Here is a 27083-nt window from a genome sequence, read left to right on the forward strand (position 1 = left end):
TTTTCTCTCAAACAATTTATCCTTTTTGAGAACACAAAAGTTTTTTTAATAAGTTTATAAATAGTATAGTATCTACTCTAAAAGTAGCTGATTATACTAAGTGGATTGAGTGGTACTAACATTTTCAGATTTGCTGACATAAGAAAAATGAAAAATTTCTATTGGTATTCTCAGTAAGTGTCTGAAATGAATTACACAAGCATACAAATAACAGAATGCCTCTGAGTCAAAGTGCCACCTGGGGTTAGACCACCCCGAGCAGAAGTGCAGTAGCAGCATGTTGTTCAGCCAGTGTTTTCCTGTCCTCCGCTTTCTTCTTTCTTATCCCTGTTTATGATGTAACTCGGAGTTTCCTGACAGAGTCTCCATGAAGGACTTTGTATTGGCAACATAAAATATCTGTGGCAGAGGAAAGAATTGGTTTCAAGTGTATGATGCACAACTTTTCTGAGTAAATATCAATTCTTAATGGACAACAAACCACACATAAGATTTAGGATTCTGGACAATATCTAATTTTGTCTAAAAAATACGAGTACCCCAAAATTCTATTTAGCTAAAATGAGTCTAAAATTCTAATTCTTACTGTTTTGTACTCATCCACATACACACTCTTGTGCCATGGTGGTAACTTGCCATTCAGTAAGTTAGGTGTAAACTACCTCGTGTTACTGCATTTGTCTTATATGAATAATGGGTATATGTGCAGCCACCGCAAATAGTTGCTGGAACTGTATACCCTAACTTTTACCCTAGCTGCTTGTTTTGCCATGTTCTGAAATGCTCCGAGTTTGCTTCCTATACTTGGTTCTTGCTCAACTTGGAGCTGCAGGGAAGTAGCTCTGAAACCTATGGTGTAAAGGTAGCAAGGAGATCAGTGCCCTGTGCCTTGACCTTGCTTCCAGTTTGTTATCTCATTACATTGTAGCAATTAGATGTCAAAGGAAGAAACTTTGTTGAAAAAAAAAGAATGTTCTGTGGAAAGATTTCTTAACTAATGATTTCCAGTGTCTGCATTACCTAAAACAAGACCTTGTGAACTTTTATGAAATGAAGAATCTAGGTCATAGTAGTTTAGAGTGGTATCATTAAATAGGTTCTCCAGCTAGATTCTTTAAATTACATATTACCTATTTGAAAGAGAGAAAACAGTTCTGTGAAATATCTGAAAATAAAATGACAGATGTGCATAACTGTGTATTGTACTCTGGGGATTTGTATACAATAGCTTAATCCAGCATAAAATGTATACACAAAATTAAGCTAGTTGAGCATATTTTACGTTCTGCTGAGTCAAATACTTTTCTGCAAATAAAAACAGTTGTGTTGTTCACATTCATAATGTTTTATATAAATACATTATATAATCTTCTCAAGTTATACATAGGTTATTTGAAGGTTATAAATAATTTAATATGCACTGTTTTCTCAAATGCAACACAAAGTCAAAATTATACAGCTGCTTCTGAAGGGAAAATACTTTAAAATCAGAAGTGATGTCTGCTTCAGATGTCTTATGGAACTAAGTTTGAGCTGACTAGACACTTTAGATTTATAGGGTTTTTCTTTCTTTTTTTTTTTAACCTAAGCTTTTTAAATTTCCTATTCTGGAATTTAGTGTGCTAATCTATGTGAAGGCTGAATACAGTAGACAGGTATTTTGGTAGTTTCTTTTCAAACAATGTTTAGTATTATGAGTGTTACGTTTTAGAGACAAACAGTTATTTGGAAATGTCTTTCATCTTCAATACTTCTTCCGTTATGAAGAAACAACAAGGAGAGGTGTGCTGTTACTTCTACATTTCCTCTCAGTTGGCTTATTTCAATTCTCTCCTTTAATGCTTTCCCACCAAGCATTTCAAATATCCTCATATTATTTCAAGTGTTTCTCAATTGTTACTTTCCTCTTAATCCCAATATTCTGATATCTGGATGTTTATTGCTTTTCTTTTACAGCTTATTCCTTTATTTCCATCTCTAATGGTACTAAGTTGATTTGCGGAGAGGAATTAGCTACATATTAGTCTTCACTATTCTTGGATATCTGTGTCTCACTATGCTCCTCATGAGCTGAGGAAGATGGTGCCAGCCTTGTCTGTCTGTCCTGTTTCTCCACTATCACAAGCATGCATCTTCATTCAGTGTAGATATCTATTAAAATAAAATGATACTGCTTTGCTCATCCAGCAATTCAGTTGCCAGCTTTTCAAAATTTACATTAATATTAAATACAATACAATATAGGCCCTACATTATACATAAGAACCCATGTTACCTATATGTTTTGTAATTCTGTTGTCCATATTCTTTAACTTTGAGTGCCTCATTTTCAGTCTGGCTTCCGAGAGGCCTCTTTTCCAAATACCTAGACAGAAAGGATATATTTTATTCTATATTTTAGAATTTTATTCAGATTATTATTTTCTGTAGTAAAGATATTTTTTTTTTACTGAATTTTTAACTAAAGCTGAATGATAACAACACTGAAGTTTTACTTTGAGGTGAAATGCAAGTTGTTTTTTACTCCTTGAACTGTCTTTTGTACTAACCAAAGATATGACTTTATTCACTCATCATTTAACACTGGATCAGGCTAAAAGGACTGTTTTTCTTTCCTATAAAGTTTAGAAGAAATGGAAGAAAAATACAAAAACAGAGAATCAAGACCAGAAGATTTGCAGCTTATCTCAGAGCTGAAAGACCTAATTGCAGAGAGGGACCAGCTCATAAAGAAATTGATTGTAAGGCTTTTTATGCTCTTTTGGTTTAGTGTCTTGACAGATATAAATGTTGATCTAATTCGGAGCACTTAAAATGTATTCAGAGTACCAGTTCTGCTAGCATATTTTCCTATGCTTTAACATTTTATCCTGTGGTTTCAGTGATTCATAATAGTAATATTAAGTAGATGCAGAGGTTTTCTTGCAAAATCAAGCATAATACATTATTACAAATATAAGTTAAAATATTAGTTTAAAAAAAAATTGCAGTATGACCTTCATCAGACGTATCCTATCTGCAGTCCTGGAATAAGAAGCAAGCCATGCAAGCCACATAAGAAATAGCCTCTTCTGTGAGGTTTTCAAGAAGGTCTCGAATTTCCTGGTACACTGAACTTCCCAAACTTAGATCCCAAGCAGCCTGACAGATAGTTATTTATTCAGAACCAAGTAGGAATGAGGAAATTCAAATTAATTAAAGATCAGAAGTTAACTATACTGAATCTTTCCCAGTGTGTAATCCTTTAATCCATGCTCATTCTCAAGGGTAAAACATACAATGGAACTGCATAAATAGAAATGATTTAGTATTTACACATAATAGAATATAAAACATTAAGTATGAAACAACTGATAGAAATGTAGGTTCCTTTAAAATGTAAAACATCAAATTTATTTCAAGTCATTTATAGACAGATTTGGCCACTAAATAATTGAAAATGCATAAAAAGAAGTTTCTATTTGTTCTTCTTTTAGGAGGACAAAAAGTTCTATCAACTGGAACTAGTTAACAGGGAGACTAACTACAACAAAGTGTTTAATGCAAGCCCTAATGTTGGTGTTATTAATCCATTGGTGAAGGTATGTTCCATGGACTTCATTGCTAAAGTGAAGAAAAAGAAATCTAACTTAGAATATAATAAAAAGAAGAAATATATGTATGTGTGTGTGTACGTGTGTGTACGTGTATCACTCACTTTTTATTGAAAGAAATGTTCAAAACAAGGAGCATAGTTTATTATTTGTCTCTTTCTTTTTGTGTAGATGTATTTGTTTCTATTATGTTGTTTAGGGATCCACTGATATTGTTGCCCTAGTTTGCTAGGCACGGATGACACAAAACTATAAAATCTAGGTAGAAAAGTGAAAGGCTACAGAAGGCAGCACTGTAACATATAAATAGAGAACGCTAAAGTCTGTAAACACTATTTTGTTTTCATCATCATTTTTTTTGGTTATTTTGGAAAGTGGAAGGGCAGTTTTATTTTTCAGGTGGTACTTAGGATGAAAGACCATTAGAAAAACTGAAGGAGAGGGGACACTAAACAAAAGGAATAAGGGTAAAAGAGGGAGGAAGAGACTATGAGAAGGGCATGGAATGAGACTGAATAGAGAAAGATGGAGTGATAATGGAGAATTGGAGTGACAACCAGACATGGACTGTGGAGGTCGCTGGAAATAAAAGCAGGCTTCCACCCTTCTTAGTAAATGTTGAGTCCAATGTGAGTGAAAACACTTCATAGCAGCCTTTTCCAATTTGCTGCACGCTGGTGAACAGCAGCCAATCAAGGCTACTGTACAAAAATGCATAGTACCCGCTCTGTCACTTCAAAAGCCAGCAGCATTCCTACAGGAGGAATCCAGAGAGACATGCTGTAGGCTACCTTTATTCCATTTCTTTTCACCACTTCAGCAGTAAGAATGAGTCCTCTAACATGTAATGCGTGAGTTTAGTAACTCCTAAGCTGTTACATCTGCCTGGAAAGGGAAGAGATTTTTCCCAGCAGGAGAGGTAGAATAGTATGGAAAAGTGCTAAAGCAGGGGATAACCCAAAGGGCACAGTGTAAGCAGCTGAAATGACAGTTTCAGCAGATAAATGATAGTTTCAGCTGATAACTTTTAACATCAGTTATCAAGGTTAAAATGAGTTGTGAGGCCCCCACTGGCTTGGAGATAAACAGTTCACACAGATCTCAGCAAACATCTCAAAACATCTTTTATGCATTTGAGAAGTTGGTAACACTGAAAATCCAGTCAAGATTCAGTTCAGTATCAATGCCTGTTCAGACATCTACATGAGAGTGTGTATGTAAGCATCCATTACAGTTAAGGATATTTAATTTATTGTCAATGAAGCTTAGAGCCCAGTTGACTTGAGCAGCCACTAGGTACCTAGTTTAGGGCGAGCTGAATCACTCCTGTTTTATCGATTGTATCTCCACCAGTTACGTAGATTATATGTAGATGCTCAAATTGCCACAGGTAGAGGCAAGTTTGGGGTGAGTTTAAAAGAAAATCAAGGCATATGAAAGAAAGCAGTGTACTCTTGCATAATTTAGGGTTTTCACATCGCAGTAATTTTACCTAGGATCCAGCTGTTTAGTTAGCAAGTAAGCAATTGGGTCTCAACAAGTAACAATTCTCTGTATAAGAGAAGTATATAAGAGAGTATTCTCTGTCTGTTTAAGTCATTTAATAAATCAGGCCGTGTTATTTATTTATCTAAGCCTTATTATGGTTTCATGTCAGGTCAGGCATGAATACACAAATTCTGCTGCAAATTGTCAGCATTCTTCTACATTTTCCAGGAGCCCAGCAGCTCTGACAAGCTCATCTGCTGATGCCTCATACATAACTGCATAAAAAGCTTAGCTTGGGCCCAGCAGAGACAATATCAGGACTGCCAGATACAATTTGGATGCTTTGTCTTTATGTGATACAGATTGTTTCAAAATTTTGGAAGTTTGTCTGGACCACTCATTTTTAAAACTATGAAATTTAACTGTCAAATGCATCAGCTTGTGTTTTGTGTGAAATCTGAAGCATTTGTAAGAATCCTTTAGCATCAGATTTCCATAGTGATAATTCATTGATTTTTATCATATGCTTCTATCACTTAAATTTTAAGATTTAAATACTAAATACAAGACAGTAGTCTTGTATGCCAAAACATTTTGCTCTCATTTCATGAATTGTGGACTATGTTATTTTGTCAAAGCACGTACTGTGTTATTGGAGAATGAATTACAAAGAAAGTGAAAATCTCACTCTTTTTGCTTTTTTGTAATGAAAAAAAGAAGTTGAGTTACTGCAGGCTTTGCATATTAGCGCATAATTAGAACCATTGCAGTATATATTAAAGCTTCTCAAATTTGTGCAATGGATCTGTTTAGTGTTATATTGTTAGATCTCAAGTTTCGTGATGCTTTGCATGAATTTCATGGAAACTACACATATAATTTTGTCTCTCCAGATTTGACTTCTTCAGAAACATAGATTGTTTTATATAGAATAAGATATAAACTGTAATAGTTTTCTAAATGTTTATATGGATAATATATTCAGGAAAACTTAGAACGCTTGAGAATAATTTTCCAGAATACCATTTTCATAGAAATGTGTACTATGAAGTACACATTTTTAATTACAGTGTATGTTACCTGGTATGTTTTACGTACTTAGTTACTTCTACTAAACTAATTTTCCACTCTCTTGTTGTTTCTTGCTTCTTCATCCTGTGAAGAAGTATAGTGTATGGGACGATCCTAGTTTAATCCTTTGCAGCTAATGACTTTTTTCTATTATAGCTTTTTGTTAAATTGTTGATTTTATGTTGCCAAAAACAAATGCATGTACCACTGTGGCTATATCAGCAGCATTTACATCTGCCAGCCCTGGAGAGGGTAGACACTGAAATCAAAGCTAGCAAATAGCTCAGTGCAGAGAGTACAAACAGTAGGACTCTGTGTCCATCTTTGATTGAACTGTTGCCCTCCCTCAAACAGAGCAGCTCTTCTCTTTCAAATGCAGTTCTGCTTGGAAATTACAATATAAAAACAACATGACATTCCACTTGTTCTTCATTTTCTTCAATTCAAATTCAAATGATTTATAAGTTCTTAGGGTTTTTTTTCCTAGTGCTTTGTTAGGATTTGATATGTATAATTGAAGGAAAGCATTTATTATATACTTAGTTAATATATAATTCATGAGAACAAAAGAATCTAGTTTTATTTTTGGAAATGGAGGTTTGTTAAAATAATAATTATACATGGAATATTCAGTAGAAGTCACAAAATACACATGGCATTCCATAATAAAGCTATTGAAGAACTAGAGAATTATTTGAATCATCTTTCCACACTAAAATATCTAGCCAGTGGGGAGGATAAGTACTCATTCCTTTGTATGTGTTATGAATAGTAAAATGGTAATATCAGAATAATTCTTCAGTATTTTTTGGTCCCATGGTATACTGCCAGTAGGAGTATGGAGAGTATTAAAAAAAGAAAAAAGTTCAGTTGTGCCATCTTGTGTCTAGAAGTGTTAGCTGTAGTCAAGTTAGTCGAGTTAGAAGTCTGGCCTTTTTTCTTCTGTGTGCAGGAAACTGGGAAACTGATCTATGATATAAGTTTTTTTTTTTTTTTTTAATCTTTACCAGTATTGCTATAATATTCACTAACTAGGAGTGCATCATTGCTTTAAGAAGAGAAATGAGGTTGGTGTTCTAGGTTCTGTGTTTCACTTATCAAAATGTGCTTAAGTAATGAGGTGAAACGTATTGGAGAGAGAGACTTTTTTCTTCACTGAAATTTGCTGTAATTACATTTGACAGCAGAGCTGTGTCATTAATACTAAGAAAGAATTTAAGTAAAAATGAAAGGTTTAACAGACTGAATGATAATTTTGTGGAAAACTTGCTATCTGCAGTGTCTTAGAATATTGGAAAATCATTAAAAATTACACACTCATTGATTATTAAACTGGTTCTTAATAACGTAATCACCTTCTCAGACATTTGATTTTTCTGTGAAAATTTATGCTGTTCAGTTCTGGTCAAAGTAAATAGTAAAAGTACAAATAGAAAAATATCCCACTCTCTCTCAGTTGCTCCCCTTTCAAAAGATGAAAACGACCATCAACAAAGCTTTAAATCTGAAAATCTCCTCATCTGTCATGGTGCAAGGAGCCTTCCTTACATTTGTTATTTTTAATGCAGCAAAAGAAGAAGAATGATAAATCGACAAACAGGTTTGTGAGTGTCCCCAATCTAAGTGCTCTGGAATCTAGCGGAGTGGGCAATGGACATCCTAACCGCCTGGACCCCATTCCTAACTCACCCATCCACGATATTGAGTTCAACAGCAGCAAACCACTACCACAGCCAATACCACCCAAAGAGCCCAAGGCGTTTTTGAGGTGAGCACTGCCTCACCAATCTTTTTTTTTTCTTAACTCAGAAAAATTTTGCATTCTTACTTAGCTGAATCCCACTTGTTTGTGAAACTTTCTGAAATACAAATACTATTACGAAATTTTTAATTTTTACACTATACTTGTAACCTCTTTACAGTATTCCTTTTTATTGTAGACCTTGTTGAAATGTGCAGTATTCTCTCACTTTTCGTAAGTCTTGAATACTCAACTTTGAAAACCTCTGTAGGTACCTTAATTCATGTGCTTCCAATTGTTTACATATATGAACAATTGTTTTAAATGTTTGTGTTATTTACTGATTGTCATTTAAGAACTGACACTAGCACAGGATTTCTTTTATTCAGTATTGTGTGATAATGGTTTTTATGTAAGAAAACTATTTTCTGTGCTACACGAATGTTGTCTGTTTCCCTTTTTCTCACCTATATCAAATTGTTTCATAAGCATAACTTTACTACAGAAACAGGAAATATGCATGCTTGGATGTTTAATGCTGAGCTTCCAATAATTAAAATCAGCATTAAAGTCTCAGATCTCTGAGGGATTGGTATAGTGAATTGAATTACTAACTTTAAAAAAGGTATTTACGAGAGAGGATTTAAATATTTTGGCTTTATGTGCCTATATACTGAATGAACAGAAAAGATGCTATACTCTGTATTTAGTAGGTACTGGTATCTTACCTCTAAGTTGGCAATTAAAAGTAATTTGTGATTACCACTTCCGCAGTTGGTTGCTTACCCTCTCATCTGGTTTAGATGTGAAAGGCCACATGCCTGTGAACTGCTAATTTTAAAGTAAAACAAGTAGTAGAATATAAAATAGATAAAAATAGTCTATTTTCACAAAACAATCTTTCATTAAATATATTGTGTTGCTTATTTTTTTCCTTTGCATGTGACGTGCATGAATGTGTTCAGATACCTGCAATGTGCATGTGCATGAACTCATGAACTGTGATGCTGGAGTTTCCATTCCAAATTGTTTTGTGCCTTGTATTATCCAGTAATACAACAGGGATTATTATATTACTGGGTTTTATTGATAAAGGAACTTAATTATGTCATTAATTTAAATTTCAGTATTTTCTCCTGGTATTTTGTGAGAACTGAGGGGTGCTCAAGGGTGAACAAATCTTGTTGCAGTGCACCAGTTTCTTTTTTCCTGGTATATTAACGTATTTTAAATGTGTGCATGAAACAATGCAAGTGATATTTCAGTGTGATACAGTGCAAAGTATTAAAATAGTGTGTATTTTTGTTCAGTTGCCAACCAGTCCTTGTGAGCACATGTCTAAGAATATGATGCTTGCATCATATTTCTGAAAATTAACTTTACCACAGGAAAAGGATGCTAAAAAGAGGACCTTCTTCAGTCACGCTTTTCCAAGAAAACTTTTTATTCTCCCTGAAAACTTGTAGCTGTTAGTGACATTTTTAAATAACGTGTTCCAAAATATTATTTGCCCATCCGGTAATGTGGCTCCCGAACTGACCTGTAGGTGCTGCTGATGCTCTCCAATGGAGTGGATGATCACAGATTCTATAGGGGGACATTAAACTGTATCCTAAGGCACATTGACAATTAATCCATGGGAAAATAGACTGTTCTTTACTGTATTCTCTGTGATTTCTTCTCCTTAACTTTGCCTCTTTATTTAGTTGTGGGTTAATTTTTTTTTCTCTCTATGAATTTAGCCCTCCTCAGACTGAAGCTTCACCAGTGGCTTCCCCAGATCCACAGCGCCAGGAGTGGCTTGCCCGATACTTCACATTCTGAGGGATGATTTGTTCTTGTGGCACAGCGTGGTGTGGACTTTCTATAAGAGCATGACCTTAAGTAAACCCTGATGTGAACAAGCTTACCTGTAATTTGTCAAACACTGTGAATGAGAAAGTATTCGTCTTTCTGATTTGAAAATGCACTGTATTTCACGTGATATTTGTTGGAATCACTTGACATGGTACTATATAATGTGCGTAATTATAACTATTATTTTTATTTAAAATGGAAGAATCTTTAAACTTTGTAATTAATACATAATAAATTTTGGTAGAACAAACATAATACTTTCCCCCTTTTTCCTATATGTGTTTTCTTTGATTTCAGGTAAGGCTTTTCCCCCAAAAGATAATGTAATTGCATGGTTGTTATAAATATGATTTAAATTGTAAAAGGAAAAGAAGCATATAATATATTTCTCTCTCCAATTAGGACAGGATATGTTTAATCCATCCCAATTCTACTGTTACTTTGTAGCACTTTAAAAACTGACCTCTTTCTAACAATTTAAAGGAAGATTGTGAAGTAAATCAAGACTAGTATAGCTGCTAGCCTTCAGAGCTGAGTGATTTTGACAAGAGCTAACAAAAAGGAAAATGTTCATTGGGAGGTTTTGACTTCTTACCTACTGCTCATCAGCCTTTGCCCTCTAGTTATAACTTAACATTTTAACATTGAGTTTAACCAGAAGCTGTTCTCAAAAACTGTGTGTTTATTTTATGAATAGCAACAAAGAAATGCTTGGAAAATCTGAAATCCTGTGCTAGTATCTGCATAAATCAAGACTCTGGATTTTGATCTTACTGTCCTGCTTTGGATAAAATTCATTCCTGAAATGCAAAAACAAACAAAAAAACTTTATCCATTCATACACACTGTAAGACACAGATCTTTCATTAAAACTTATTTACAGTCTGCTGTCTATATTAAAGAAGTTTTTTTTCTTCTTCTGAAACTAATCTACGAACTACATGCTTTTTTCAGCTAGTGAGCATGATTCTCCAGTCTACACCTTTTATGATGCCAGTGTTACTCCAGAAATTCAAGGCAGCATATAGAAAAACAAAGCCTACTGTCTTTAATATTTTTATTTTTTCATTCAAAGATTACCACAAAGTAACACACTGGTAGTCTCAGGGAGAAAATTATCTCTTTGTTTTATGAATGTATTTTTAAGCTGAATCTCTTCGCTTTTAAAAGCAGCAAAAATTGTTTGAGCTATTATTTGAATAAGGTTTTAGTTGGCATATACAAAGGTATTGAACTTTATTATTTCTTCTGAAGCCCTAACTATATCCATTTTCCCCATATGCACAGAGGTAAATACCCACATGAAAATACTTGCTAATTACAATGAGTTTTATATGTAGTATATGTATAAATGAAAAATTTGTATGTTTTCATATAAACAATATAAAATATTCTAAATGAACATTTTAAAACTTATATCTTGTAATTCAGCTTAAACTCCATTGAAAGCTGTATTCTGGTGATGCTGACATGGATTAAGGATGTATACAGCAGATTTTCTGTACTTGGTGGACTCAAATGTAGGTATATGCAACTTTTTAATTTTAGAAGAAAGCCATATTAGGCAAAATGACAGATTTCTTGGCTGTTACCCAAATAAAATACACTAGATCATTTTGTTACAATGTTCTGAAGTGAGTGTTGTGTATTTTTTTTCTTACATGTTCTGGAAGTTGTTTATAAACGCTCAGTTTTTCTCCTCCTTCCTCTACTTACTTTATTTGTACATCTTTACATATGGAATTGATAGCTATAAACAGCAATAATATTTGCATTCAGTTTCCCTGTTCATATATTTTTACAGACTTCAATAAGAGATGTACACCGTAGTTGTTACTAGTAGGCATTGGTCTTATGGAAAAGAGCAGGAACTCGGGAAACACTGTGCTCCACGCCCATTGAAGTCAGCAGCCACTGCAGCAGCCAGTCAGTCTTACAAAACGGAACAAAAACAAAGAGAAACTGAATACACTAGCAAAAACTTGAGTTTCTATAAAATGGCATTGATAACTCTGTAAAATATATTCCTAAAAAATGTAACTGATATAATCATTTTGGATTAATACAGGAATTTGCATTATTCCACGATATCATTATGTTCCTGTTTTTTGCAGTACCTGATGCTTTAGAAAAAGCTAAAAGTGTGCATAGCCACGAGTCCAATTCTGCAAAGTCTCAATTCACAAATGTTGTCTTTTGATGTTTCATTATATAAAACTTCTAGTAGTTTAATAGACAGCTCTGAGTAAGCAGATACCAAATTAATGTAAAATCACCTGTGTTGTTCACAGGGGTAGGAAAAACTTTTGGCCTTCAGAAGCTGTGCTTTTGTAGTCTGACACATTTAAAGTCTGTTAACTACTGACTACCAGTACTTAGAATCATAGAATCAGTAAGGTTGGAAGGGACCTCTGGAGATCATCTACTCCAACCTCCCTGCTCATGCAGGGTCACCTAGAGCATGTTAGGGTTGCATCCAGGCGGGCCTGGAAGATCTCCAGACAAGGAGACTCCACAACCTCTCTGGGCAACCTGTGCCAGGGCTCCGTCACTCTCACAGGGAAGAAATCCCCCCTCACGCTCAGGCGGAACTTCCTGTGCTTCAATTCCTGCCCATTGCCTCTTGTCCTGTCACATGGGGCAACTGAAAAGAGTTTGTCCCTGTCCCCTTGACACCCTCCCTTCAGGTACTTGTACACATTGATAAGATCCCCCCTCAGGCTTCTCTTCCCCAGGCTGAAGAGGCCCAGCTCTCGCAGCCGTTCCTCATAGGGCAGGTGCTCCAGCCCTCTGATCATCCTTGTAGCCCTACGCTGGACTCTCTCCAGTAGCTCCATGTCTCTCTTGTGCTGGGGAGCCCAGAACTGGACACAGGACTCAAGATGAGGCCTCACCAGGGCTGAGGAGAGGGGCAGGATCACTTCCCTCCACCTGCTGGCAACACTCTTCCCAATGCACCCCAGGAGACCACTGGCCTTCTTGGCCACAAGGGCACATTGCTGGCTCATGGTCAGCTTGTTGTCCACCAGCACTCCCAGGTCCTGCTCTGCAGAGCTGCTCTCCAGCAGGTCATTCGCCAGCTTATACGGCTGCCTAAGGTTATTTTTCCATAGGTGAAGGACTCTGCACTTGCCCTTGCTGAACCTCATAAGGTTCCTCCCCAGCCATATCTTCCGCCTGTCCAGGTCTCTCTGAATGGCAGCACAGCCCTCGGGTGTGTCAGCCACTCCTCCCAGCTTGGTATCATCAGCAAACTTGCTGAGGAGGCACTCTGTCCCCTCATCCAGGTCATTGATGAAGAAGTTGAACAGGATGGGACCCAGTCCTGAGCCCTGGGGGACGCCACTAGCCACAGGCCTCCAACTAGACTCCACGCCACTGATGACGACCCTCTGAGCTCTGCCTTTCAGCCAGCTCTCAAGCCACCTCACTGTCCACTCGTCTAACCCACACTTCTGAGCTTCTCTGGGAGGATGTTCTGGGAGACAGTGTCCAAAGCCTTGCTGAAGTCAAGGTACACAACATCCACTGCTCTCCCCTCATCTACCCAGCCAGTCATTCCATCAGAGAAGGCTATCAGATTGGTTAAGAAAACTATTTTCTTCCTACCCTTTACATTTTTTTTTCACAAAGAAATTAACAATAAACACAAAAGAATTTATGTTAATCATTACTATACACCTCTATTGAAGAAAGAAGCAACAAGCTATAACTGATGAAATGCAAAATAGTAAGGAATCCTATGCTTAATCAGAATATTGTTATAATAATCTTAAAGAATGGTCCTGTCTTTCAATCTGTACTGCTTGATTTACTTTTGTGGTAGGAGTTTGAAGGCCAGTGAATTTTCCAGATAAGTAGAAAACTTTTCTAGCTCACTCCACCTTATATGATCTCATAGCACAAGGAGGAACTATAGCACGAGAGCCATATTGCTTTGTTTTGCAGCAGGACTTGTATGCAGAAATCATACTTGAAAAAAGGCCCAAAGCTAACTGAAAACCAAGCTAGAATCAGTGCCAGCACAGAAATGGCATTATCAGATTGACTCCATCCTAACACAGCTTTCCAGCTACTTCAGTGTATGTATATATATATTTTTATTTACACACACACACACACACACACACACACTATTTAGCTGAGAATTCAAGGAAAGTATTACTCGTATGAGCAGTACTGCCAACAAATTACATGGGTCAACATTATATAATTAAAAAAAATAATTTGGTCTAAACTTTAATTCGAATTATTCTATTTTATTTCTTCTATAGTCTCATGATGTCATTGTGGACCAAATAAATAGACTATTTTTCACTAATTTAGATAGTTCTACATTTAATATAATAATCAAAAATTAAATGTCTTAAACTTGTAATAATCTTTGGTCACTTTAAACAGTAAGAAAATCTACGTATTGTAACATTGGAGAATATAGAACAATTAGTCTTTTTTTTTTTAAGACGAAGATATACCAATCTTATCTTTCTAAGTGCTTTATATAATGCTGCAAAATATTTTTTTTCTTTATAGTAATAGGTTTTGTCACTCATGGTGACATGCACGTTCTGCCTTTTAAGACTGAAAACTTTCCACGAGGGACTACTTTCGATGAGCTGCACTTGAAAATCAAAGGCAGCACGCTTTAGAAAAAGCTTCTGCTCCTAGAACTGAAAATGGAGGGATTCTGAGCTATAGAACATGTTGCAGCACTTGTCCTTCTGCCCTGGCAGTGGAAATATTTGGCATCTAGCTGTCTTTTTTTTTTCCCCTAAGTTGTTAACAAATATATTATTCCAATAACATAACTGGAAAATCCCAATATTAACTTCTGAATAACCATCATTTCTTTTTTTCCAGTTTTAATCTTACTTGAAGATCTCTTTAACCATTGGATATGAGCAATTCCTTTTGAATATCAGGAGAATTTACTTATAATAAGAGATAGAAGCCAGACTTGTTCAGGAGGTCAGTGTGGCCCTTCTCTTGTTGGAAGGCTTATTTTAAAATTTGCATGCATCTTGTTACATGATCCTAGTGCTATCCCAAGGTAAATATCACCGATTCTGCATTGAGACAATTAGATCTCAAATTTTGCTTTTCTACTGTAATTTACTTTCCTTGGAAGGAAGCTGACTGAGCCACCTAGCTTAGAAAAATGCGTTCTTTAGCCACCTCTGCAGTCAACAGGAAGAGGCAGCTTCCAGGGTGAATCAGCCCACTTATCTCTCTTGATTGGATAAAGACTGCAGAGCAACAACAACTAATTTAAATGCCTTGGAAGCCTAAATTTAGACTGCAGGAACCCCAGCCTGTCATTTTATTTATCTGTTTATCTTTTTACTAATGTCTGCCAAAATGTAGCAATTTGGTAAAAAAAAGCAAAGTGTTTTTCCTTACAAGAAACATGTTTTTTCCTGGTATGTTCAACATAGTTCAATACAGTATCGCTAATACTTTCCCTAGTCAAATGTTAAACTTTTTTTTTTTTTTTTTTTTTTAACTAGAAGGAAGATAAATCTGATTTCTGGTATTGTTCTTTAGATACTCTTGGTAGTTGGGCATTGTATCCATTCTATTTATCTATATACTCGCCAGCAAAACCTTTAAAGGGAAATAAGGCTTAATTTCTGTATGTGTACATGTGTAACTACATTGAGGAATCAGTTTGCAATTCCAAAGCTAACTCATTTTGCAGTGTATTTTGATCATGCAAACATACATCCATTTCTTTGGATCCTTTACAGTAATTGGAAGTAATAATTACATAGCTGCATGTATTTGTGCATAAAACTGCGTCATTTGAAAATCAGATATCTGATAGCACCTACCCATCCTCAGGATTACATTCTTAATGCTGTATCCCTGAATCGCCCTTCAGGTATTGACTTGCCTAACCTCATGCTGAAGCTGAAATTTTCTTTGTTAGTGTATTTTCTTTTGCTGGGTGTTCTTGAAAGTTTCTTGACATAAATTAGTGTTCTTATCCTTAAGTGCATGCAGTCTTTTCTTCAGCAGCTCTGATCATCCCCATGCTTTGGGGGCAGAAAATGGGAATGGCATTTGCCCAGTCACAAACATTATGTTCAGGATATGCCTGAGCTGATTTCAGCCCATCTGCAGCAGGTCAGCTCATTACTGTAATGGCCAAATCTTTGTGCTCCTGAGGCAGGACAAGGCACCCACACTGAAAGGCAGAAAGTTATCCATCTTGCATATTCCTTATGACTCCTCAACTACAAACTTACAAGGTGCAGGGAGATGGTTTGATTCACTGAAGTTTGCAAAAGGTCTTCTACTTAGATTTTACTAATCCTGTGTCAAAGTTTCCACAGATTAGCTGGAAGACCCAAACGGGATTTACCTCCACCAATGCCTCTAATGCCCAATTGCTGTATCTTTTCAAACAGTTGGGATGAGACTGATAACTAGATTTGCAGATAAAGAAGAACTGTGTTAGGTCAGGCTACTATGGGCCATTTAAATATTTTGCCTCCCATGATCATATATGATCACTTGGCAGTTTTGCGCAGTGGATTCTCAGATGCTGCAAGGACTGGGATGTTAATTTCTTCCATCATTCCTGTGTATTTTCTGTGGTGCCTAATAACTACAGCTTCTAATCCATAAGGAACTGAAAAGTATTTTGTAGTCTGTAACAGAAGGAATGTTAGTTAAAAAGGAGTTGTAAAACACCTGCTGTAATTATGTCTACTGGACTAGACCATGGCTAATTTCATTTGCAATAGGTTTCTTCACGATGCTGTGTTCTCATGTTCTCATAACCTAAGTTCTGCTTATGTAGTTGTTGAAACATGTCATTTCCCTAGCTCGGCCAGCTGATGCACAGATCATTTCACCCCAAAATAATCAAAGAGGCTATACTGAAAACACAGATGAAAGCCACTTGGAACCAGGGTCATTAGTTGAGGTTTATAGATACCTACTTATTTAATAGAATAAAGATGTATACCAACCGATTTCAGCTATTTCAGCAAATTCAGTGTTTAGTATAAACCTGTACATTGTGTGGGTTTTTTGTTCTTTTTTTGTCAGAAAGTACCGAGAATGCAGTCCTAAGTGATTAAAACCAAAGAATACGTATTTGACATAATAGATACAGTCTGTAGTAAAAATAGATGTTGATGCCTGAAAAGACCTGGAGCAGAGACACGGAAAAACAGAATGAACAAACAAAACAAAGGCAGAAGTGAACTCTCCTGCAGCTACAAGGGGTAGGAGAGCAGGCAATAGAGGAGAGAGAAGAATGTCGTAAGGATAAGAGGCGAGATTGAAAGGACAAAGGAGGAAAATGAATAGAAACAAAGCAGGTACACATAAGGGTCTGGAAACAGGGTTTACCTGTCCAGCACACAGCAGTTGAGGTAAGGGGGAAGTCTACAGGCTTTGCACATGGTAAGTTAATTAGCTGAAAAGTCAGCTGCAAGGGCAGGAATCTTGTGTTGGCCTTCTAGCTGCCATGAGGGAGCCAAGCAGAAACAGACCTTCCCTCTTTAACCTGACTGTTTAACTTGTTACTTGTGTGGCTTAGCCTTGAGCTCTTGAACTGCACAACTGGGTTAATATTAGCATTTTAAAACATACCCAATTAGTTGATACAAACTTTGTGGACTATACAAATTGCACTGTAAGTTCCTAGGTTAACGGTGAGATCTATGTAGACAAACTCCTGATCCCTTCTGGAGTCCCATACAGTCTCAAAGATGAGTTTATATAGTGCCTGTCTCTAAGGCAACTCAGTTATTTTCAGTGTTAAGGATGGTCTAGAAGCCTATTCACAATGAATCGCAGGCTGAACACAATCAGAAGTATCTGCTGCCAGAAATATTGATAGCAGTGTTGCTAGGGAACAAGCAAAAGCTAAGCCTAAGAAAATAAAAGCATAATTCCGTAACGGTTGCCAGAATCTGGCCTCATTATAATAGTGAGTACTCTTAGAAATAATCAGGTCTTCCAAGTTCAACCTGACAGACTAAGAGAAAAGTTCAGAGAGCCACTAAGTCTTTGTATTTCCTACCATCAGCTATCATGGCCGAGCACAACGCAAAAAGAATCGTCACACTTTACGATGTATTACACGCAGTCTCAGTTGCACCTGGCAGTCAAAATGAAACTAAACCAGAAGCCTAAGCCCAAGTGTCACCGTTAAATAAACACTCAAATGTATTCCTCCTGTTAAATCTGTACCTTTACCTCATCTGTGGGATCCAACAGCTCTTCTCAGCAGTCGCACATCTGTGCTGGCACTGTCCCCCAGCTGCACGTTGGAATGGGATACATACCACTGCATCATGGACAGTGCTTGCACCCTCACACATTTCCAGGTTGAGAACACAAACCATACTCTGTAAAACTGAAAAGCAGAGGAGTTTTAAAGACTTATGTTTTTCTTCACAAACATAAAAGACAGATAACCTAAAAATAGTAATATTGGCTTATGCAAAAGAGCCATTTAGAGTGTAAAGTACACATGAACACACAAAAGCATTCTGAATCAAGTACAACAGAGCTTTTCAGGCTAGTAACTGCTATCACTGTATTCATCCACCTATTTATTACTTTTTCTTGCCCTATTTTGCACTAACGTTTCAAAAGGGACTGCCCTCATGGATTTTCAAGTGGGCAAGATGCACTTTTCTAGCACACCTGAAATGTGAATTTTTTCTTATTGAGTAGTATTAAAGGATAAGATTCTTTAGATCCGCCACTTTATTTTATAAACCGATTTGGGTGGATTTTTGCTTTTTGTTTCAGGTACTCAACCTGAGATTATGGTCATGGTTCTTCCAAGGAACTGTTCCAGTTGGAACAGCACAGCATTTTTTCATTACTCAACTAAGCATATAACTGTTACTAGTTTTTTTTTTTTTTATTATTATTATTGCATAATAATAAAATGATAAACATTTCAGATTTTTATTGTATGAACAACTACCTAATTGCCACCTCCATGCATTACTAGCTATTTATGCTGTAATCAGCTCTTCTAGTTGCCTGCTGGTGAATCATTTTTCCTCCTGTTGCTTTAGGGGTCTAGGCTAGAAAAAGCAAAATTTGAGGACTCAGAGAAAAACACCTCCAGGAAATCACAGAAATAGCTGTTTTCCTGTGTGGCAGAGCTGTTAACTGTGCTGATTTAACAGATTTGTAAAAATATCTATATCTCACCATTAGAAAAAAAGCAACCTGGTTTTGGCACCTTGCAAGACAGCATCATAAACTTAGTAAAGTTCAAATTGAAAGCCCATCCAGGTTAGTCTCACACTCCACTCAGAATCTTTACCAGAAACAGTTTTGAATGTTTACAGTGATTGCTTTGTATGCTGTGTTGCAGATCTCAGCAGCACTTTTGTAGCCATATCCATTCAACTAGCTAGAATGAGACCATTTTATAAACCAAGATATCTTTGTGCCTCCAGGGTTAAGGGTTAGAATATTTCTTTTTTATAGGCTCCTGAAGCAGGCTTAGACTTTTATTGTAAAACAGCATTTCCTTCCGATTAGGATTTAGGCAACGCTTACAAATACTCTAAAGAAGGCTGTAATTTCAAACCATGCAGGACAGATACTTGAAGGTCTGTTAGTTGATTTACCATACATGAGTCGTATATACAGGAGTCTTATATACAGGAATCTTCTTCTGATAGCTTGTCAAGTAGCAATTCAGATAACAACACCTAGACAAATTCTGGAAAAAGGAGTAAGTAACTAAAAGTAACTGGAATTCCACCAAGCAACTTTTGTCCAAATATTGCAAGAATATTCCCTTTTCCACCAGTCAGACTTTCCTGGTATAACCTCATGGGTAACAGATATTCAATTCAGTTAACAGAGGTGAAGTAATCTCTGTACATTTCATATTTATTAAAATCATTGTATTATTGCAATGTGTATATGTGAAAAAAACAAGCAAAATGATAATCAAACTAATTATACAAGTATAATTAAGGTAGGTAAGTTATTTTATACATTCAGGCCATATATGATAACTGGAAAATAAAGGATCTAAAGGACCTTATTTTGTTTGAAATGTGTTGACGTCCCTCCCCCCAAGTGATAGTGAATTGAAATTTTTTACATTTCTTCTGACATTTTTTTTTATAGAATTATTCACACAGTTCTGATACTTGGCAATAATACAGCACCCTTTTCAGTTAAAACCTTATATGGGCAGTAATTTTTGCTTCAATCACACATTAGTAATTTATCATTTGTATAAACCAGCAGCGGGAGGCCCTCATAGTAAGGAGTTCAATAAAGAAATTTAAGATCCTTCAAACACTTTGAAGTTCGGGGGAACTGGACAATTCACTATGGTATCATAAGACTTGAAAGTATGCAGGGAAACAACACATGAATGCATTATTACATGTACTGAAATGATACATGTATAATTCAGAAGAGAGAGAACTTACTGCATTGAAAGCAATAGGAGCAGAATTCATATGCAAGAGCATAGCATTTTTACATAGCAGAAAAGCCCACACGTGCTGGAAAGTGGCTACCGAGGTAGGAAAGAGGCTCAGTCGCAGTTGGTCAGGCAGTAAGTTGCACACACCTCACACCTGGAACTAAATTTTAAAACAGAAATAACAATTTAAAAGATAACATGCTTTAAATAGTTAAAATGTGTCACTGGGATGTAATATAAGCAGGGTAAAACGACATATAGATATTAAGTAATTCAAAATAATACACTGTACATGTTGGACGAAGGTGAAAGCTTTAGTGCCTCTGCCAAATCCTGCTTTCAGGCTATATTAAAAGTAAATTAATAATAATAATAAACACCCCTCAGACTTGTTGATATGGCCAGTCTTTGATATTGCCGACGGGGCAAGAGGAACTGGCTGCTTTGTCAGACAGCCTTGGCGGGGCCAAGTTCGGGCTCCACGCGCGGGTGAGCGCCCCCGTGGGGGAGCGGCAGCGGGCGGAGCACCGCGGCGCCTCCCCTCGCCTTGCGGGCTGCCCGCTCCTCCTCTCCGCCTCGCAGCTCTCCCAAGCGCGCCCGGAGGAGCTGGGAGCGGAGCCCCTTCCCCGGGGCGAAAGGCACCCAGGAAAAATGACAATCTGCAACACCTAATAAATAAATAAATGAATAAATAAAGAGAAATCCCCCCCCCCCCGACGCCCGTCGCTGCGCCCCTTGCCCGAGGGCACGGGGCGAAGAGCAGCGCGTCCTGCGGCGGCCGCGCGGGGCCAGCGCCGACCGCCAGCCCCGGGGTCCCCCCTTCCCCTTCCCCCTCACCACCGGCGGCTCCTCGGCGGCGCCCGGCAGGTACCGAGCCCGGCGGGGCGGGGCGGGGCGCAGCCTCTCCCGGCCCTGGCCCGGCCCCGCCTCACGCCGGGGCCGCGCCGCCTTCAAAACTTGCCCCGGGCCGGGCCGGGGCCCGCCGCCGCCGCCCGCCACCCCCGAGCGGACGAGCCCCCCCGCTCCGCCGCCGCCGCCGCCGCTTTTTGGCGTCAGCTCGGAGTAACCGCCCTCCGCCGCCCCCCGGAAGCGGCAGCTCCCCGTCTGCCGCCGCGGGGCTGCTCCGGCGGGCGGGGCGGCGATAACGGCCTGCCGGGGGGCGGTGACGGAGGGATGACTGACAGCCCACGGGCCGAGCGACCGACGGGAGCGAGGCGGTGAGTGGCTGCCCGCCGGGCCGGGGGCGGGGCGCGGGCGCGGGCGCTGGCGGTGAGTGGCTGCCCGCCGGGCCGGGGGCGGGGCGGCGGTTGGCGGGAGCTCGCGTGGAGCGGCGGGGCGGGGCGGGGCGATCGCCGCTGCCGCCTTCCCGCTTCTCGCTGCGAAACTCAAAGCGCGGCGCGAGGGGGCCGCTGCTGAGGCCTGCGGCGGGTCGCGCACCGCCCCGTCCCGGGGTTCGCTGGCTGAGTGACACACGCGTGCGAGTGAAAATAAATCTCCCGATTCACGTGTAAAATTGTTAAAAACAAAACGACACAACAACCCTTGATTCCTTTATCCTGCGCTGCGCGCGCTGGGCTCAGCATGGCGCTCGGTGCGGACCGGGTGGCGCTCATCGGGCAGGTGTTCGAGTCCTACGTTTTGGAGCACCACAAGGACGACATCCTGCACATCCTGAAGGAAGGCGACGACGAGGCGCATTACCCGGTCGTCGTCGACGCCTTGACCCTGTTTGAGACCAACATGGAGGTCGGGGAGTATTTCAACGCCTTTCCCGGCGAGGTGCTCCCCGTCTTCGACGGGGCGCTGCGCCGGGCCGCCGTGACGGCCCTGCAGGCCGCTCCGGAGGCGCCTCGGCTCAGCGTGAAGCCGAACCTGCACGCCAGGATTTCGGGTGAGTCACCTGGGGGGCTGCCGGCGCCCTGCTGATGCAACGCGTCCTGCGCTTGCCGTGTGGAAACCAACAGAGTTTTGCTGATGTTTATCAAATAGAGAAGGACAGAGGAAAAAAAATAATAAGCATTAGAAGTTCATTCAGAAGACCAATATGGGGAGAAGCAAGTCACGGCTGTCTCTTACGGTGCGTGTTCCCCAGGGCTGGGGTTCGTCGCTGCGTCAGGACGTAAGCCAAAGCCTTTCTAGGGCTCCTCAAATCAGCGTCACTCTCAGATTAGCCCTCCTGCAAGGCAGAAGGTCTGACGAAAGAATAGTTTGTGGAAATAACTGGTTTAGCAGAAGACGCGTAATTCCTAGCTTTTCTGGTTGATTGAACTCCTAATGGCAGGAAATGAGTGCAATATTTGTTGGCTCCAGCCATCTCTGAGGACAGCCAAAGTCTAAATTTTGAGGTACTTGTCTTATAACACTTTTCTCTAAAATGGTTGAAACTTAATTAAGCTACTTGTTACAAAATTGGAATGAACTGATGGACGGAATGATCATTAATAGAGAGTTTTGTCCTTTTTTCACTAATTTGATAATTCCCTTAGTATAGACTTTTTTTGGGTGGCCTCTGAGGTGTGGGCCTATGTAGAGGTTCAGAGGACCCCCTTGGTTAAAACATCTGTTTTGCCTGCCGTGGGGATGTGGGTTAGGTGGTGATGTAGTTCCTTCCAGGTGTTGGTGATTGTAACTACTTGAAGATGTCTAGCTTGCAAAGCCAAGAATTAGCGACCTGTGTTTTCCTTCCGCACCTTGTGTTTGAGTGGTTTATGATCATGTAGACTTTTAGTAGTTTGAACTTGGATTAGCCACAGTTGTTAAATATGCCTGTGTTTCACCCCAGTAAATTACAGTAGGAATATTTTCATTAAAATATGCACATCAGAAATATAATTACCTTGTGACTCTCATATTGCCATTGTGTCAGGTCTTTTAGGGAAGAAGAAAAAAAAGAGTTTTTTGCCCAAGTGGTATATGCAGCTTATGTGCAACTGCAGACTGAAATATAAAAGGATGACCACAAACAAAATGTTGTACAAAATTTTGAAATGTAGTACATCTCCCTGTACCTGTAAAAATAGGAGTGAATTAAAACTTTTTTCCACAGTATTCTGAAATTCATGCTTCAGCATGAGAATAGGGTTATTTTTACTGAAAAGCTATTGTTCTTTTATAAGCTACCAGAAAGTATTAGAAAGAGTAAAGCAGTGGGCAGATGTTTGCTGCGTGAGTAACTGCATCTGTTTAGGACATTCCTGCTCCTGTTATCAGCCCACTGCCAGCGCTGACTGTTCCTCCCACAGTGATGTTTTGTCTGAATGTTTCTTCATCAACTTCAGGCAAAATTAGCCAGGTCTGATGAAACAGTTTTACTAAGTGATAAAAGCAAATCTGACTGATCATTGACAGCAGAAATTGGTAAAGCAGTCTCACAAATTACTCCATCAGTAGAACTGGAGGGAAGATGGCAAAGAGCAAAGGGTGGTCATCCTCGTGTGGTCCAGCTCGGTCAGAAGAGCATCTCTCCGTGTAATTTGTTTTATATTCAGTACTGCAGAAAGGCTGCTACTGAGGAAACAAAAACAATGAGTTAAATGATGTGAAGACTTTTTCCATCCAATTTTCCCATGAAACTGTCACTTTTTAAGGGGATGCTGAGTTCTGATTAACTCTGGGAGCCTGGTTTTGGAGTGCCCCTTCCCGTTTCTTCATCGAATGGGAAACTGAGAGAAGGAAATGGTGACCTCTTGTCGGTGGGAGTGGCAGAGACATAGATGGGATGGCTTCAAGGGGGTCTGTGTGTCAGGCTTTGGCTGAAGTGAGGACGAGTGATTTGGTTTATGCTAGGTATAAGAAAGCGATCTCAGTACCCTGATAGGATGTGGATCTCCTGATACGGAAAGGATATCTAGGAATACAAAGAAGGAATGAGAGAATGGGATTATGCAGTGATTAATAATGGATGATTACCCCTGCTTCATAGAAGAAATTAAAAGATAAAGTTCTTTTTGTGAATTTTAGTATTATAGAAACTTGACTGCGTAACTTAGCCTTTCACTACAAATCCACTGAAAGCTTTTTGCTTGCTTACTATTAGCCTGAGCACCACAGTGTCACTGAGATCTTGGTAGCCAGGCTACCTGTGTAATTCAGCTTTACACATTATTGCTAACACACTAAAACTCATTCAAAGAGGCACATACTCAAGTAAAGAGTTTGTCAAACAGTCCAATATGATGAGAATGGAGGCTCTCTTTTTCCTGGTCCAGACTCTGTCTCTTTGATATACACAGAGATAATAATATCATGTATCCTGCCAACAGTGTTGCAGCTCTCTCTAGTGTGAGATGTTTTGCAAATGTCATTGAGGCACATCAAATACTGAGTTGGGAAAAAAAGAAGCCAAAACAGTTGGAAAATAATTAATTCTTTTTCTTTTTCTTTCCCCCCCGTTTTTTTTTTTTTTTTTTTTTTTTTTTTTTTTTTTTTTTTTGGCCTAAACTGATGAAAACCAGAAACTTGTAGGAAAATAAGAATTTTCAACAGCTTTGATAAAATATGTAAATAGTTTTGTTGTAGTAAACCAGAAAAAATAGTTTGTAAGCTGTTGTACATAATAGCTTTTTTCCTTTTAAATTATTTGTTTCTTTAATATTTCAGCCTTTTACCTTCTTAAAATAGCTCAATATTTAAAAACAAATATTTCTTTAAACAAAAACAGAAGATTAAATACTTTTTTAAAAGTATCAACACAGAATGTTTTAGCATGTCTGAAACAAAAAACATAACTTTGAAAATACTGAAATAGATTTGTGATGTCTTTTTTTTTTTTATCAGCCAAAGCTACTAAGCAGATTTGACCTAAATGCACAAATAGTTTTGGTTCCCTTAGAAACATCATTTTCCAGCAGATTTATTATTTGCCTCTTCATTTCCTAGCTCTATTTCAGAAGTATAACTGTAAGAAAATATTGTAAGAGAAGGTAATTTCTTTTTAAGTTGATAATTATTAACTATACAGTTTTATCTAGCTTACATAATAACATCTGAAGAGGCAATTATTTTGATGTTATCCTCAGCTGTGTATTGCAAAGTCCATTTATTTTTATAAAGGTTTTGTAGGCTGTTGAGTTGGATTAGTCTTCCTAAGGGTTTCAACCAGGATGGTGCTAAGTGACAGCTGTACAGATGAATGCAGGAGTAGGAACAGTACACCACAGAATTGCCTGTTGGGGTGGAATTAAAGCAGAGGAAGTACCATGAAAATGTTCTGTCACTCTTGATTTGAACTGAATTTGCTTTGGTTGTGTTCATAACCCTTTTATATTCCTTTTCTGTCATCTTCCTTGTGATTGAGGTTTATTGATATGGAATGTGGATTTAAGGTCAAATGCTCATGGACTATGAATTTTGAATTTGCTTAGACCTCAGCATTCACACAAGATTGTGAATAATGCTTATTTAACCAAGGAAGCAACACTGAGCCACAACTAAGCAGCATAAGTAAAATTTTGTAATTCATATAAAACCAGTTGTAGAATAAATGATATTAAATGATTAAATTGAAATTCACAAAGAGATCTGAGAATATCAGGATTTATTTCCATGAATGGAAGAAGCAAAATACTTCACACTGTTCATGACTACTCAGCCTTTGGCAAGAGTAAGAGAGTAAAATGGCTGTATTTTCTGTTGTCGATCACCTTATGATGTTTTTCAGCATCTGAGGCCAGTGAATCAGATTTATGACACAACAGATGAATTGTTGAATCGTATTTATAAAACAGTAATAATAACAGTTACTGCTAATATATAGCTGACATGTTTTCTAACCTTACTGCTTCACTGCACTGTAAGTATGTTTTATGTGCATGGTTTTATGTGCTGTACTTATTTTCAATCAACAGGTTTGCCTGTTTGCCCAGAGCTGACCCGAGAGCACATTCCTAAAACCAGAGATGTGGGTCACTTTTTATCTGTTACTGGAACTGTCATACGCACCAGTTTGGTGAAAGTCTTGGAGTTTGAACGGAGTTATATCTGCAATAAGTGCAAGCACGTGTTTGTGGTTAAGGCTGACTTTGAACAGTACTATGCTTTCTGTCGTCCAACAGCCTGTCTTAATGAAGAGGGCTGCAACTCAACTAAGTTCACTTGCCTCTCAGGAACGTCTTCTTCTCCTACCAGCTGCAGAGACTATCAAGAAATCAAAATTCAGGAACAGGTAAAAAGATAAGCAGAGAAAGGGGAGGGTAGAGAGATATAAATGTCTCAAATAAATTAGAAAAAAGAAAAAACCTCTAAAGGAGGCATTTGGGGGCATAATTTCCTGCTGGAATAAGGTTTTTAACTCCACTAATGTTAGTGAAATTAGGAGGATATAAATTAAGAGGACAGTGGTTCCAATCTACATCTTAATGCTATGAAAACAAAAATTTATGAAATTAGAGATGAAGCATTTTGAAGTTCAAAGTAGCAAAAAAGTAATGGAATAAAGCTATTTCTAGGAGATAGGCCCTGTGTTGCACACTTGTGTTATGATTATTTCTGGTGTATGGTTTATATTAAGATTTTTAACTGTGACACAAAAATCTATGTGATGGGACAGATTTTCAGCAGGATGGGCCTATTAAACACAATAATGAAATGAATTTCACCTGTATTTCCTATTTAGTGCTGTCAGTAACTGTATATTCACTGGCAATACTGACAGTGAGGCGAGCTGCCTGCGGCTGTTCAGATAATACACAAGGATAAAATGACCTTTCTAGAAATTAGAGAGCGAATGAAGCTAGATTTCTAGTATGTATGATGCTGTGCCACAAAATGAAAAGGTACTTCCGATTGTTATTCTTTGTGCAGTGTATGTTTTAACACTTGCAAGCTTTTTCGTACAAGTGAAAAGATTTCTAGATGGAAATAGACTGTGACAAGTTTACATAGGCTTTGCCCTGGAGAAAAG

At 38.3% G+C, this 27083-nt stretch overlaps 2 protein-coding genes across 4 annotated transcripts in view; both read left to right on the forward strand.

Moving 5' to 3' along the window:
* Positions 1–9717, forward strand: part of FAM184A (family with sequence similarity 184 member A) — a 61259-nt gene extending 51542 nt beyond the window's left edge. For 2 of the 3 annotated variants that reach the window (XM_062570929.1, XM_062570930.1), the window contains 4 exons: positions 2624–2741; positions 3477–3581; positions 7721–7920; positions 9636–9717. In XM_062570929.1, coding sequence (XP_062426913.1) covers positions 2624–2741; positions 3477–3581; positions 7721–7920; positions 9636–9717 — 505 coding nt within the window. The remainder of the gene's footprint in view (positions 1–2623; positions 2742–3476; positions 3582–7720; positions 7921–9635) is intronic. The other variant, XM_062570931.1, reaches the window with a different exon arrangement.
* A 12046-nt stretch (positions 9718–21763) lies between these two features.
* MCM9 (minichromosome maintenance 9 homologous recombination repair factor) overlaps positions 21764–27083 on the forward strand; it is a 45926-nt gene continuing 40606 nt past the window's right edge. Inside the window, exons 1-2 of the mRNA XM_062572614.1 lie at positions 21764–22073; positions 26029–26345. Coding sequence (XP_062428598.1) covers positions 21764–22073; positions 26029–26345 — 627 coding nt within the window. The remainder of the gene's footprint in view (positions 22074–26028; positions 26346–27083) is intronic.

The sequence above is a fragment of the Rhea pennata genome, chromosome 3, assembly GCF_028389875.1.
Source record: "Rhea pennata isolate bPtePen1 chromosome 3, bPtePen1.pri, whole genome shotgun sequence".
Classification (NCBI taxonomy): Eukaryota; Metazoa; Chordata; class Aves; order Rheiformes; family Rheidae; genus Rhea; species Rhea pennata.